The sequence below is a fragment of the Camelus ferus genome, chromosome 6 (genome assembly GCF_009834535.1).
Source record: "Camelus ferus isolate YT-003-E chromosome 6, BCGSAC_Cfer_1.0, whole genome shotgun sequence".
Classification (NCBI taxonomy): domain Eukaryota; kingdom Metazoa; phylum Chordata; class Mammalia; order Artiodactyla; family Camelidae; genus Camelus; species Camelus ferus.
Window position 1 is genome coordinate 17,079,254 of NC_045701.1, and position 16,512 is coordinate 17,095,765.

Sequence of the window (16,512 nt, forward strand, 5' to 3'; positions counted from 1 at the left end):
ACAAACAAAATAACTGGCACCTCCCATGACCAGCAAGTGCACTCAGAGGTTTTAAACAGTAAAGAAGCTCAGTGCATCGTGCACAATGTGCGTGGACAAGAATGGTGGTAGCACTGCTGTGTGTAGTAGACCCAGACTGGAGACGACTCAAATGCTCATCCATGCTACAGCGGACAAGTGGACTGTGCTATGCTCATTCACACAAAGGGACACTGAAGAAAAAAAGTGAACTAACTGTAAAATGGCAAGGATGAACTCCACAAACATAATGTGAAGCAAAAGAAGCAAGAAAAGTATGTTTTCATGTATATAAAGTTCAAAATTGGACAAAACTAATCTATATTGCTTAGGAATACAAACAGGAGATAGAAAGATAGATATATATATAGATATATATATATATATATAGTGATTATCATAAAAGCCAGGATAGTGTTCATTTTTAGGGAAGAAAGAGAGAGGACTATGATCAATGCTGTATGAGGGGAAGAGGTAGGGGAGGGTGGCCCTTTGGGTGCTGTCAATGCTCTAGTCCTTGATCTGGCTGTGGTTGCACAGATGTTTCCTGCATACATGTTCACTAAAAATATATTTTATCTGCATATTTATGATATAGTTAATAATAAAAATGAAAATGAAAACATTCTCAGTTTTTACATATTTTCTGGGCATATACACATTTAAATAATATTCAACATTTCTGCATTTGCAACTTCTCTCATTTAATAACAATAGAGCATAAAGACTTTCTGAAATCCATAAAAACACTTTTCCAAGTTAATTTTAAGGCTATATGATTTTGCCAAATAGTATATATTGTAAATACCTAACTATTCCTCATTGGGAACATCTAGGTTACATCAGTACTCTCTCATTTATGACGCTTCTTGTCTCTTTTAATGAATAGTTATTTTGAGAAATTCTAACCCACACTTTCACACCAAGGCTTCATTTATGCAATGGGAAGAAAATGAAAAGAGTCTTTAGTTAAAGCTCCAGCTGACCCCCAGGCTAGGGTGTGTCTCCCTATGATTAGCCCTTGTCACCCTTCCTACTTGTCCTTCATGCCTTTGGCATCATTGTTAACAGTGTAATTAGATATCTGTGCACTTAGTTGTTTGATGTCTATCTCCTCTCCTGGGAACTCCATGAGGGCCCAGACCACATTTACTCTCTTGACCTCTGTCCTCAGAGCCAACAGAAAACCCGCCTGACACAAAGAAGATGCTCAATAAATATTTGTCAAAAGAATGAGTGAATGTATGAATGAACAAATGACTTTGTATCCAGTCTATCTGTCCTGTCCACCTTTGAAAATGAGTCCATTTCCTCCAGATAATAGCCTCACAAAATAGACACTACTGGGTAGAGAACACATGACCAGCTGGGAAGGACGAGGGGGTGGACAGAATCCCTTCACTGGTTGTGATTTGGAATAGAGGTCTCTAAGGTTCTCACACCTCCCAAATCTTGGGGTTCGGTCACTGAGTCAGAGCCAGGACTCAAGACAGAAAGAGTGGAATTTCCTACTTAAACAGAAAGAATTTGTTTCAAAGTAACCGATGAGTTATTGGAAGCCATTTGCTTACTGAAAAAAAAAGTAATTTTTAAAACTAATTTCTTTGGTTGCACAAATAAATGAGCTTCAAGGGAATGAAAAAGAATCTAAACATCTTAAGTGCAAATAAAAGTATTACTAACATTTGAAAACACTTAAAAGATGAATTTTTAAATTATCTCAAAAAACTAGGCCACTGTCCATAGTTCATGTCTTTTACAGTCTGAATTGAGAAGGGGTCAAAAAATTGAGTTTTCTCCCCTTTTATTGGACTTAGGGACAACTGACATTTCTTGTTAGAATATAAAACATTGTAACGTAGTTCACATATGTTACATAAAATTATTTTTTGCAAAGAGACTCCTCTGGAAAGAGACAGAACTGTGTACAATGGAAAATTGAAAATTCTCCAATATCAAGATGAGTCAGCAAATAACTTCTCCATGACGGCAACCTGGGAACCCTGCTGAACAGACATACCTACTTTAGTGGGAAATCAGCTCTATTTCCTGGCTTGCAGGAACTATGGTCACTTGAAGAACATTTTAGGTGATATGTCTGTGTCTCGGCCTGCTGAAAATTATTAGGAACAGAGCATGATATTCCCAGGACAATATTTACCCACAGGAAAGGATTTGCATTCAGTGGAATGTGATTACATCAGGCCCCTTCATCCCACCCAATCTTTCAGCCCTTGCTTTCCCACAGGGTGCAAGCTGCTTGGTGTGGCTGCCAGCTTTTAATTAGAAATTTTCATATTTGAGGAGAAGTCATCAACACCTGGCTTCATGCTTACACCTCCCCCAAAACTCCCCCCAGAAAAAAATATTAATTTCCCCCTTGCTTTAAAGGGAAATGCTTTTCCCAAACAAAATTAATCCTTAGTGACACGTTCACTCAGAGAGAGGTGGGGAAGGCAAAGAGGAGAGAAGGGATGGTGAGTTCTTGCCTCTCAGCTCTGTTCATCCAGGAAATAATTTTGGCCTCTCCTCGTGCTCTGTTTGGTGCCCTGATTTCTGAGATGTCACCGCCCACTAAGTTAATCACCTTCCTCGTCTTAACTGTTGGAACTGATGCCCTCTAGTCCCAACGGAATTGGCCTAAAAGCCTGAGTACTAGGGAGTTTCTAGGTCCGGACACAATGACACCAATCTGTTTAGTAGCTCCCTATCTTCCTCCTAACTCTGAATCCATGTATTTCTTTCAAATTTCATTCAGCTTAAAATTAATTTTCCCTATAAAAATGGCATCGATGGTGGCCAATACCTAGTTTTCTACGGTGAGAACAGGACCAGCTGGAGTTGAGAAGATGATTGTTTTCCCCTCTGGCAAGCCCAGGGTTAACCAGCCACAGGCCCACTTTTAAGTGTTTTGATCACATTTCATCTGTCTGCGCAGGAGCTCTCTATTTTTGTTAATAGCAACGCCTTCTCTTTGGGAAACTGCCTCTCCACTTCTCTAACCAAGTCGATCTTGTTGGGGCAGAAAGGCCGACTCCACTTGAGTCTGCCCAAGGTTCATCAGGGCTATCAACCCAGAGAAGCCCAAGGTATCAACCCTGAGAAGTTGTCTTATTTCTCTAGCAGGATGTCCAGTGAAGCATAACTTGAAAACATTTTTACATATTTAAAATCTAATGTAAGTTGAATACATTTTTATGTGTTTACTTGTATAGTTCTTGTGCCGAGGTAGATGCAGAAAATCACCCCGGGACAGATCGTCCTCGGTGTTTCCCTGTAACGCTTGATTGGTTTCAATTCAGCAAACTCAACCACTCTCCAGGGAGAAGGGTGTGTTACACATTTCAGTGTCAGAACCACTGGGATGCTTGTGGAGTTCAGTAAGATTAAAGCCCCTCCGATGGATCGAGATGGTCCTGACAGAAGTTCACTGGGACATGAAGAGCCCCAAAGAGGACCTCTCTGTGCAAGAAGGAGGAGTCTGGATCAGTGGGCGGGGCTGCTGTTGTGAGGGAAGAGCTGGATCCAGAGGCACAACTGATGTTACAACCTTCCTTGTTCATCTCAGACCAGCCACTCTGGTGAGGTTGGTGTGTTTGGGAAGCAGGAGCTGATCCTCGGCATGTAACTGAAGACAGCCTAAACCTCAGAGCCCAAGGGTGAGATGTGCAGGGCTCACGAGGGCCCCACTGCCACAGTGCACAAGAGGCAGTGGATTCTGCCATCCACACCAGGGTATCAGTAATACAGACTTCCTGGAGCTTAAAAGCTGGACCAACCCATTTAGCCTGAACAAGACTCAGGTTTTTATACAATTCAAGCTGTGGGCAAAGGCTTCACGAGGAGACACCAAATTTCCTGCTGATATGGGCAGGTGGAGAAGATTGTCCAACAATTAATTGAAACAAAAATGTTCCAATTAGGGGCCAGATAAGCACCTAAATCCATCAAAAGGGTCCTAACTAGTGACAATTCCCACACTCACCTCTATATCCAAATGTTCATTCAAACGATCCTTTTTAAAATATTCACTCTCTCTCAATGGTATAAGAATTGGAAAATAGAGCGTGCCTTTGTACGGCTGGTTTATCAGTAAGGAGGTACTTGCAGCAGAAACTGAATGCACATTACTAGAAACTGTTTATACATCGCCCTCCATCACCACAATTTAACTGTGTCTATCACTTCAAGGTTAAGGCTGAGTTATTTCCATTTCTATTTTAGTGAAGATACATTCTATAAATGAAAAACTGAGACCTGAGAGGACAAATACGCAAAATCAAAACTTAATACTTCGGGGTACTGTTGTTTCAGCAGGGTGGTTTATGAGCATAAACCCAAAAACTAAACTGTCCTGGTTCAAATCCCAGCTTGACCACTTACTAGCTGTGTGACTTTGGGATAGTTACTTGAACTTTCTGTGCCTCTCCTACTCATAAAATAGAGATAATAATAGTGCCCATTTCATAGGCTTACAGCGAGGATTAAATGAGTGAAACATATAAAATTCTTGAACAGTGCCTGGCACAACAAACACTCACTAAAGTTTAGCCAGTATTATTACTATCAAACATATTTGCTGACACAAGATAAATAATTGTATTGAAATTGATAATAACAAAAGCATACATCTATTGTTTTTGCTGTCCCCCCATATCCTCCTTATTCTGGTAGTATCACCTTTTTTTTTTTTTTTTTTTTACTTTGTGGAAAATTTTAGTTAAGAGGAGGACACTTAGCCAAGTCCACTCAACGAGACGTAGCCTAGTGAGTTTGTTGTCCTTTTTGGGAAATGGAGGATCTCTGCTAGAATGACTAGCTGGGAGGATAGTGTAAGACTGAGACTGCCCAAAGCTGCATCAGAGACCTACCTACAGGTGAAAGTATCAGAGTATATGGTATCTAACACCAGTTGCAGTAGGTGTCCATTGCTGCATAAAATATTATGTCAAAATTTGGCAACTTCACACAACACATATTATCTTACACAGTTTCTGAGGGTCAGGAATCCAGGAGTGGCTCAGCTGGGTACCTCTGGCAGCCAAGTGGTCATCAGGGGCTGCAGTCACCTGAAGGCTTGACTGTGGCTGGAGGACCCACTTCCAAAATGGCGCACTCACGCAGCTACTGTCAGGAGACTTCAGTTCACTACCATGTGGGCCTCTCCACAGTGCTGTCCACAACATGGCAGCTGGCTTCCCCTACAGTGAATTATCAGAGAAAGGGAGAGAGAGAGAGCAAGGGAGACACTGAGAGACAAAGACACTAAGAAGGAATCCACAGTGTTTTTCATAAGCTAAACCTGGAAGCAGCATATTATCACTTCTGCCATATTCTATTGGTCACACAGACCAACTCTGGTACATTGTGGGAGGGGACCACACAAGGGTATGACCAGAAGGCAGAGATCACTGGGGGCATCTGAGAGGCTAGTTACCACAATATTAGAATCAAGATAGGGAGGTGGAGACTAAGTCTTAATGACACTGCTTGAGCCCCTAGAACATCCATGTCTTATGTGAATCAATAAATGCCTTAAGTCTTGGGCTGGTTTTTTTTTTGTTTTTTTTTTTTGATCCATTGCTACCAGAATGTCCTTGACTAGTACAAGGGGCTAACATTGTTGATCACATACTCAATGCCATGCAATGTGCTAAATCCTTTTCATGGATTATCCCATTTAACCCTCATGACAACTCCATGAGACAGGGACTATTACTACTATTTTGTTGAAGTATATTTGACATACAATATTGTATTAGTTTCAGGTACACAGCATGGTGATCTGACAATAAAGTACATTACAAAATGACACATAGGGACTATTATTTTTAACCTTCTTTTCCCAGATGAGAAAAGAGAGGCCGAGAGAAGTTACATGATTTGGCAAAAGTCATGCAGCTGGTAAATGGTAGATGCAAGTTTCAAATCCAGGCGGTCTTACTCTAGAACCAGCTCCTTGGACACAGAAAAGGTTACTCTTCATGCATTTCTCCTCTGGATTCAGTTTGAGATCTTTTCCTATGAGACGAGCTCTGAGCTTGGATTCTCTTGTGGAGTGGCTCACACACAAGCAGAGACTAGGCTCACTCCCACTGAGAATGGGGTCCATAGCCCAGGACAAAAGCTGCCTGAATCACAGGAGAGAAAATGTTACCCTGCTAAACCATTCTCACTGTGGCATCCATGGTGCATATTCACCAGAGAGCAGGGCCAGCCAGTCATCTATCACCAACCCAAAAGATGCCTTGTTTCTGACCCCAGTAATTGAGGACACGTGTTCCTCTGCAAACAGTACTGATGGGAAATGGCTGATAGTTCTTCCCCTCTGAAGCTTGGGAAATGAGAGGGAAGAGGAGGGGGCAAGGGAGGAGGCTGAACATGTTCATTTTCTTATGTTAACAACTCTAAATGACTAAGGGTAAGAAAGGAATGGCAACAGAATATAAAAATGCTTTGTGTACGGCTCACATTGACTTGCGCCGTTAACTCCACTGTGGTTTATTAGTTCATGGGAAAAAATGACAAAAAGGAATAAAAACCTGACTATGTATCCAGTATCAACAATTTGCAGCCATAGTAACAAAGAAAGTGCAATTCATGAATTGAAAAAAGGGAAAAAACAAGTGTGTGCGTCTGAGTGCGTCATCAGGAGGATGTCAGGAAATGGTTACTGAGTGAAGAACGCACTTAACCCCTTGAGGCTCAGCAAGGCAGCTCTGGATAGGCTGTGTACATCAGGCGTTGACAGACAAGTTCTAACCCCTATTTGACAGACTTTCCAACTCGGCTGTAAAAATTCACTCAAGGATAAAACAACATAAAAAGGCTCCGTCTAACAAAAATTCCTTTCTTTTTTATTTTTAAATTCAATTTGGTTTGCATTATTAGTTCAGCCCAGATTCATTACAGGAAGACAAAAGGGTGTGTGGCTTTTTGTGTTTCCACAGCTAGGTCTGGAATGACTTGGAGCCACCTTGTGAATACAATTGTGGATAAAGTACAGCATCCCAGGGTTCAGAACCACTGCCCAGCCTCTTCACCTTCGGGATATGTCATTGGTTTCTTATTTGTGTAGCCAGAGGCCAGCAATGTATTGCTCCAGGACCTTGGAAGGGAGTTCAAGCAAATGCTAGTAGGTTTGGAGGTCTGGGGGCAATGAACCAGATGGGAGTTGTGGGCAACTTAGGAACCATCCAGTTATCAATCTGGGGGCTGGAAGCATCTTTAAGGGCCATCTAGTCCAATGAGCCACGTAATGCTTGAATTCTCCTTTTCCCCCTTAAACTTTGTGCCATGCTCAGACTCCACCCTTGGGAAGGAACACTTCTCACCTTGAGGCAATCCATGTAGTTTTGATTGCAAAAGACTCAATTGAGCCTAAATCTTTCTCCTTGTAACTTACCACCCACAGCCCCTTCAAGAAGGTCGAATAGTCACATATTTGAGAATGGCTATTCTGTCCTCAGAAGACCTCTCCAGTCTAAACGCAAAGAGTTCTTGATCATCCTGTATTTAGCTCTTCTCCTGAACACCTTCAGAAAAACTCCTAAAATATAGTCCCTTAAGAGCTCACTACTCAATGAATAATCTGTCCAGGGAAGAGAAGTAATGTCATTATTAGCTCCATCATTCTGAGATTTTATCTCTATTAATGTAGCACCATATTTACATGTTTCTAAGAGCTTTATGGCATTTTGGACTCATAATGAATTTACTTCTCATTAAAATTTATGTGCTAGGCCAATTAACAATACTTCAGGTCATTAATCACCAATTCTGCTCTACTCCCCAGGTCCATGGGAGGAGAACATGCCCCTACCCCTTGAAATTAGCTATGGTCATATGATCAGCTTTGGCCAATGAAAAATGGGCAGAGGTCTCATGTCAATTCAAGGTCGAGGCATTTAAGTACTGCTTCTCAACTTCCCAGCCCACTTTTTCCCGTCAGATCAATTGTCAATGCATGTCTTGATTAGGAAGTGTCATGGAGTGAATCAAGCTGGAATGTTGAGCCAACACATGGAGGACAGATGCCCTGGCACACGGCCTGGACATACAGCACATTTTGAGTGAAAAACAAACTTTTGCTGCATTATACGCAAGATTTGGGGATTATTTGTTATTGCAGTATAAACTAAACTTTCCTGACTCACCGTATAAATTTTTTTTATAAGTAGAATCAGATTTCCCACCCTACACATTCCCCTACACTACTTTTCTATATTTTAGCAGAACTATATTAATATTCTGATTCAGGGACCTACATTTTTCTTCTCATGAAAATTAGTTTTAATCATTTTAGTCCATTTTAGTTCTATCAAAATAATTTTTTTTTGTCTTTTGATTTTGTCAAAGGTATTCATTCTTCCCACCTCCCTTGCACTTAAAACTGATAATAAATATTTGAGGACTGGAAAGAAGACATTTCTAACAACATACTTTTCATAGCTCGCCAGACTCTATTCTCACAGTTAATGTTCAGCCCTAGTGAAGACAGTTCCAGGCTTTCTGGACTCAGTGTAGAGGTTAAAAAAAAAGTCACTGGGGATCAGTAATCATTGGAGATCTTACTTCTATTAGCTCAATAAGATTCCAGTAGTGAAGACAAGACAGAATTATGGGGAAATTATATAATTTCTTCACTTTATTCAACTATAAAATCATTCTATTTTGAGCACTTTTGGGGGGACTCTAATGATAAATAAGACTCTACTACTATTCTCAAGGAGCCTAACACACAGACTTGTGAAAAGGTTTGCCTGAAATCAGGTTGCTTACACAGAGAAGCATCTCTAGCAACACCACAGCGGCTAACACTGCTGGGGGTGCACCCAGTGGTCATCCCCCCAAATCCTTTCACGTGAACCAAACCTTGACTTTGTTCAGGTATCAGGAGTACGTGGGCTTTAGGAAGTACCGGCCTCTTCCCCCTAAAGCAGTTATGGAAATTATACTTTCTTTTGCCAGTCTTTGGTTTGGGAATGGTCCTGTAATACAATTTTGGCTACTGAGATGAAGGTGAAGTCAACAAAGAAGTTTCTGGGAAAATTTTTTTCACTCTCAAAAAGGGACACCAGGAAATAGGGCTCTCCCTTTGTAAGTATGAACATGTGAAAACATGGTGCTTAGAGCTGCCTCACCCATCTCTCATCATTAAAGGAGAAGCATGAGGGTAAAAACTAACACAGTTAGACTAGCAGGTCAGAAAAGGTGGAAAGAACTGGGTTCCTTATTACATAGCTGAGGTGCTGAATTAACCAGTCCAGGAACTGACTCACCACTCGACTTCCTATGCGAGATAATACATTTCTTTATTACCTAAACCGTTTTGAGTTGAGTGGGTCTTTTGTTTCTTGCTGTTGAAAGCATCCTGATCGCTATTATCATTAAGATTTAGATCATTACAATATTAGCATGTTGTTTTATAAAAAGTAGAATCATAATAGGATGAGGAGGAAGGGAGCAGAGTAGTAGCAGTTATAGCAGAAACACGATAACACTGTCAAGTTATGAGAACCGACTTTGTATGAGGCACCATGAGAATCCTTTCAGATAGTGTTTTTCCTTTAGTCTAATTCAAGACCACATCTCATACATTCTGGGCTCACCGTGTCACTCTGCTCTGTCTCGTGTGCTCCTTTATACCTGGACTCTGACATTCAGAGAGACCAAGACACTGCGTTGTAGGTAGTTACCATGGTGCGACTCAGCCCCAGTCTCAGTCCTCTCACAGAGAAGGTACAATGCTGCATTCCGCTGGTGCTGTCACTGCGTTGTTACCACTGGGATTTGCTGCTTCTGGTGCCTGATGGAGAAATATGAGGTACAACAGCAACACAAATTCTTACAGGCCTTAATGGTTTCTGGGCACCTGAACTGAGGTGTGCACTCACTGGCCAGTGTCAGAGTCTTAACTCAGGCCTTCCAAGTTGGTCCCTGGGAGTAAGGAGAGAGAACCCACCACTGCTACTTCATATATCCCCCTCCAGGCGGACACAGCTGCCAGGGAACTATGGCACAGAGAAACATGGGTAAACAGGACGCAAATTGCTATTTACAATTTTCCTTCCACAATTCAGCAAGGAGGCCATCTGTAAAAACAGAACATTCTCAGTGTCATCACCCAAGAAAAGAAAAACAAAGGCATGTGGGCATTTGGGACGATGCTTCCTGGCCCTCTTGTCCCATTCCAGCTACACCAGACCCAGTAAATAAATTGCCCTTCTAATTGGTCGTAAAATTCCAGCTTGGAAACGGTCATGTTTGTTTTCTAAGAAATGGCATTCTAGTGCCAGAAGTCACCACCTCAGCCACTTTATTCTGAGGGAAATGGGAGTAAGAAAAAGGAAAATGAACACGGAGTATGTAATAAATGTAAACAAAAAAATTAATCCCTGGTGGTTGCTAAGTACTCTCCGTCCCGAATAGGCACAAATACATAAAGTGAGGCCTGGTTTAATTTTAATTGTATGTTTAATTAAAATAAGAATAAATATGGTTAAAAAATAGAGAAGAGCTTTAAAGCAATAGTTTCTCCCTGTACCCTTCCCATCCCCCCACCGCCCCATGCCCCAGTGGCAAGCAATCTGACATTCATAATCTTGGGTAATGAGCATAGATTTCTATTTCTTGATCTGTTAACTCTAAATGATACCAATTTACTCTCAAAGTGATGATTTAGCTCTTTAATATGATCCTTCACCTTCTCTCCCCCTTATCCTCCTGATCTTCACTAATTATATTACTACTTTCAGCTTTTCCATTGGCTTCCTTTGTGCCTTTAAGTAACACATTTATATCACTATTTCATCCTCCCTCAACCTTAGTCAATGTTTCAGCCCCTTTTTATGATGGAATCAACTACAACTACAGACATAATCTTTGCATTACCAAAGCTGTTAACATTTCTTCACACCCCAGTGCCAGGCATGTGTGCTGTCTATTAATTTTAAAAGATAAAAGTGAACACAAAGCATTCATAATGTGAGTACATATTGCTCACTGCTGAACTAAGTAGCATACTAAAGATTGCATTTTCTTCTCAAAAGGTCTTCTAGGCTGTGTAGGGGGAAAAAGTTTTAGTATCAAGGCCAAAAGGATTCTTTCTTATACATTATCAATTGCTTAAAATCATACCTTGTCATTATTTTTGTTATGTTTGGGCAAGACTTACTTGTCTAGGTTTTTGTTTTCCCTGGAATTTATAATGGCTTTTGCTTTTTTTCTTATTGGCAAAAGAATAATGTGCTTTGATAATTTCCCCAAGTTTTAGTCTTTTTTTTTTTTTTTTTTTTTATCCCTTAGTTGTGCCTGCAAGGCTGCCTCTGCAAGCTGTGCACCCTCTGGTTTCATGACTGACATCTGAGACCTCCATTTTTCTGCACTCTTGGGTTGAGCCTCAGTTTCCTGAACCCCATGTTTCTTCTTTCTTAGTTTTCTTTCTGATTTATTTTCTAACATGCATCCTTAAATAACTTCAAGAAAGGATGCCCTTGCCTGTCTGGGAAGATCTTGATTTTAACCTCACACTTACTGGAAACTTTGTCTGAATTCAAGATTCAAAATCCTCAGCCTCCCACCCAGCCTTGAAACAATTTTCATAGGCTGAGTTATGAGTACACGTCCATAAACGTTATCTCCCCAAAGTTTCATCAAAAATGAAAAGGTGCAATTTCAAAGAAAACCTCCTTGTGTTTCTGACTTCTGTCCTGTCCATTCATGGAAACAGGTGGTCCAAAGATCGCAGGGAACTGCCTCATCTAACAAGCCATCTTCTGGCTGTGAGCCAGCAGTGGTGACCACACTTGAGTCTGCTCCTTGGCTTGGGAAGCACAGGTCATTTTGATAGGCAGGAACTGCAGGCCCTGGGGAACTGAGGATCCTGACAGGGATGGGAGAGAAGAGGGAGCCGAGGAGGGTCCGAGGAGGAGCAGCAGCACTGGGATCCAAAGAGGAGATGTGCAAGAAATGCAAGGAGGAGGAGGGGAAATATTCAGGAAGCGTATTTCCTTTCCCTCTCCCTTGTCCTCCAGACCTGAAATAGCTATGTCACTGCTTCTGGTTCTTCTGCTGGCTGCCTTTGTGACTTTATCTAACACATTTATATCACCATTCAGAGAAAAATCACACTGATGTTCAGAAGGAAAAGCAGAGGGTTTGGCCTATCTGTGGATTGATTGGGCTAATATTTTCAAAATCATATTACTGAAGTCTGACTGACATGTAAAAAGCTGTACACATTTAAGGTATACAACTCGATGTGTTTGGGAAGAGATATACACCCAGGAAAGCACGACCACCATCAAGGCCATAAAGGTGCTGATTGTCAGAAGGGAGGGTGTGGGTGAGAGGGAAGACATGGCTCAAAAGAGCACACCTACCATCTGTGCGAGGGTGCCTGGGGCAGGCAAGGAAAATCAAGGTCTTAAAGGGCTTCAGTTCCTTCTCTATGCTCCACAGAGAGGCTCCAGGGCCTGATGACAGACACGACGGGCGCCAGAGCCTTCTACCTCCCTGCAGGGAACACAGAGTGCCCAGCGCAGCCAGGATCCAGAGGAGTCTGCTGTCACGTTGGCACCTTCAGGGTTCTAGCTTTGGGAGCACCTGGAAATAGCACGTTAGGGAGGGAACTGGTGCTCTCCAGAGGGGCCAGGGCTGAGGCAAGGTACCTCATTCAGTGGCAGATACCTGTGAGGAGGTTCGAATGGACAACCATCAGATCTAGGTGTGAGCATACGTGAGGTCCCCCTGGAGATGCCTGGGGAGGCTGAGGTCCTGCTTCATGCACATGGGGCTCTGACCCTTGAAATATGAATTGTGACTGTTAGCTCGGCTCTGTACCTGCGGCCTGTGGACAACCACGGGTCCACGAAGCCAAGTTGATAAGGCAGAGAAAACAAACTGCTGCTTTACAATTTTTAAAGGGCCCTCCCTGGTTGGAAACCACATGAACTGGTCCAACTTTCACAGTTCAGTTCCCAACTCCTCATTTTGCAGACTGAAAGAAGAGTGAGGGAGGGAGGAAGGGAGGGAGAGAATACGATTTCTTCTCCTTTCTCCCCCCATCCCTTTACTTCCCCTAATATGAGAAACAAATAACAACTTGCCCAAGATTTTTATTAGGGAAAGTACTCTCTCCCTGCTCCAAACCAGGTTTTCTGTGTGTAAAGGAGGAAGTACACTGTTCGAAATCATGTGGAGAGACATGAATTCAAGTGGAGAAGTCAAACTCAGCTTCCAGAGCTGCAGAGCTCAGGGGCAGGACCACGATCACCCAGTAAAACACTTTCTAGACCCAGTGCTCATTCTTCTTTCATCCCCTTGCCCCCTCCAGTAAAATAAAGAGAAAAAAAAATAGATGGGACTCTGTAGCTACATGATATTGGAGAAAGCCTATCAGTGGACAAGAGAGGTTGAGTGCTGGAATGGAGAGTATGATGAGAAATGCCCAACCCCTTGAGAAGATCTGGAGGGCAGTAGAGGGAAAAAGTCATTTTGCTTTGAGTTTAAATCTCAGCACTGTGAGATTTAAACAGAGAAGAGTGGCTGGAGGAATAAACACAAAAAGGAGAACCGGGATGAATAAGGGAGGATGGCACTCAGGAAAGGAAAGGCTGACTCCAGGGAAGGGAGGTGGGAGAGAAGGCTCCGGCGAGGAAGAGCTGGGTGGGAGGGGAGAATGCCCACGGGATGGTCGGCAGACAATGGGGAGATGAAGCAATCCCAGCAGTGAAGACGGGCTGGGTGGGAGTGGACCAAGCCAAGACACTTAAGTGTCCATCCGGGGAGAGGCTGGGAGGAGGCGAGAGGTTGCAGAGGAAAGGCTGGCCGGGGTCCAGACCGCCTCACCCCCGGGGCTGTGAGCAGTGACTCACGGCTCTCGTGGAGGAGACTTGCCGCACAGCCCCTGGGCTGCACAACTACTTGAAATCATCAAGAAGCTTAGCGCGTGAAGAAGTAATCACAAAACACGAAGGGTAGAGCTAGCTGTTGTTGCCAAATCTGTGTGATTAATGTCATAGCAGTCACCTCTCAGCCCTGTGGAGTCCACCTTGTCCTTGACAGCTCATAGTCTCTCAGGCTGGTCTTTTCTTCTCCCACTCCAAAGCCCTGTGGCGCCCTTTCCTCAAGATCGTTCTCTGTGGAACTGGAGCCTCCCTTCACCTCACCTCATAGAAATCTGACCAAGTGGGCAGCGATGTCTGCATGGGGAGAAGGAGTTTACCAAAATCTTAGAAGACGGTATCTCGGCCTTTAAGGGACTATGTAAAAGGGAGGTGAGATACGATATAGTAACACTCTGGAAAGTAGAAGTTGTGGTCATAGTTTCCAGCCATGACAAGTCTTCAAAGGCACCACAGTTCTGCAGACAGACAGCATCTCCTTCTCGATCAGTCCCAGTGTCACTAGTCACAGAATGATGGTGGGGTGAGGACAGGAGTCAGGTTGAACTAGATCAGAAATGGCTCATAAGCTTCTTCTTGCCTCTTGGAATATTTCCCTATGATGCTGCTGTGAAAGGGATTCTGAGTCTGCTAAGTGGGAAAGGGTAACAAGGCTCCGCAGGAAAAATAGCAAATTTTTTGAGTATTCTGTGACAGCTGCTGTTCTAAGTGATTTACGTGCATTATCTCATTACCATACCATCTTGTAGAGAAGGATGACGAGTGGCACCTGCCATGACTTCGAGAAAAATGAGACAGCGTAGGGGCTGTGGGTTTTTTGACTTCTGCATCAAATAATCTCTAAATTCTCTTTTTTCTTTGAATACTCTAATGATACATGAGCGATCTCAGCAGTGATCTGTCTTAGATTACTGTCCTAACAGGTATCCCTTCCTGCCACGACCCCTTCTATCCAGGATCCTAAGAGCTTCGGCTTTAATTCATTGAAGCAGTCACAGGCTCTGCAGCAACTTCCACACAGCCAACCCGGGAGAGATGCTGCAACCTGCCTTGCTCTTTCTGCAGCCTCACGTAGGTGCACAGTCACACACACTCCACTGGTTGTTCAGAAATTCGCCATTTTCCCAGTGCTTCCAGAGACCTGAGTTTGGTGACTACCCTCTGCTCTGTGGCACGTGACTGGTGGAGATGTCCATCTTCCTTAAAGTCCCTTCTGGCACATGCTGGGATTCATGACCATAGGTTAGAGGTCATCTCTGTCTCCACTGCACTAGGAGGATACTGAAAAAAGGGCAGATCATTTTCCTCCTAAATTTTCATCTTGTATGCACGCCTCCAGAGCTATCAAGGTTTTAAGAACGATGATCATTTCCTTGGTGAGATACCTCTTGTCCCCAGCACTCTAGTCTACGTATTAGTGGCAACTTTAAAAGCATATAAAATGCATAGTTTACACAGTTCTGTCACACAATTAGCTTATTTTGCTTTTCATCCTCACAACAGGTTAAGCAGGTGTAATTAACTCCATCAACCCAAGAGGATATCAGGTCTTAGGGAGTTCAGACGATCCTCACACACAGCAAGACAGAAGCAGAGCCCAGACTGGCATCTGGGGCCTTTGACGGGAGGCCCACAGAATTCACAAGAGCAAGAAGTTGGAGGAAACTTGGAGAATGAATTGAGTAAGGGGATGGGCAACTAGCTTCACTGTAGGTCACCCCCATCCCTTGCTCTGAATAGGATCCAGGAAGCTTGGGTTCAGAGGCAGGTCATGGGAATAAAACTATAATTACCAAGTGAAACAGCTGTTGAAATGAGCCGCAAACGTTTTGGCTTCCCCTTCCCTTTCAGAACTCTGTATGTGAGCCGTTTCCAGTCTGTGTCCTGAAGAGCCTTTGAGTTTGTGAAGTTTCCTCGGGGTTAGGATGACAGCACGGTGGGCCATCTCCGCAGAGCCACTCTCATCTGCTTCAGATATTGGGCATCTGCATGAGATGTAATTTGAAGGAAAAACTTTCCTCTACTTAGGAAACATTTTGAAAATCATCATGAATATTTAACCTCTTCCCCATTTGGTTCCCTGGGACATCTGGGTAATTTACTGACCCAGGGAGCTAGGATCTGGGCATAATGACCAGGCTTAAGATAAAGGATTTAGAAGCCACAGGGATGTGGTCGTCCACAGTCAAAGGAGGTGGCCCACCAAGGCTGTGACGGTGGGAACTCTGAGTTGAGCAGGACCTTGTCAGGGAATGTGTGCGGCGCGAATAGGAACTGAAAATGGATGTAGGGGATCAAATTCCAGGTTTTTCTCATACCTACACCAGAGTTCTACTAGCTTCTATCGATCTAGGATGGGCTTCACCCCCAAAAGGCTTGATGCACCAAATTCAACAGCAAACACCACCAACCACGTTGAATAGAACTGAGTGTTGTCTTCTAAGCATTCTATTTTTTACCTGCCACTTTCATAAATGTGTGAAGTCAATGTTCAGCCCTGTCATCTGGCTAGACTTGCTGAACTCCATACATTCTCCTAGCAAGCCTGCCTCATTTCAGGTTAGGATTTAGGACTGGGTAAAGAATT

General features: G+C 43.1%; 1 protein-coding gene across 7 annotated transcripts in view; it reads right to left on the bottom strand.

The window, feature by feature from the left end:
• Window positions 1–16,512, bottom strand: part of LOC116664116 — a 32,354-nt gene that overhangs the window by 15,308 nt on the left and 534 nt on the right. The window contains exons 2-4 of one of the 7 annotated variants that reach the window (XR_004320465.1): window positions 15,719–15,910; window positions 9,630–15,206; window positions 5,006–5,219 (exon numbers count right to left, since the gene is read on the bottom strand). Coding sequence is in view for 4 of the 7 variants with exons in the window: in XM_032481239.1 (XP_032337130.1) it covers window positions 5,008–5,219; window positions 9,717–9,773 (269 nt within the window). In the remaining 3 variants the exon portion in view is untranslated. Of the gene's footprint in view, window positions 1–5,005; window positions 5,220–9,629; window positions 15,911–16,512 lie in introns of all 7 variants that reach the window. The other 6 variants (XM_032481239.1, XM_032481241.1, XR_004320464.1 and 3 more) reach the window with 6 other exon arrangements.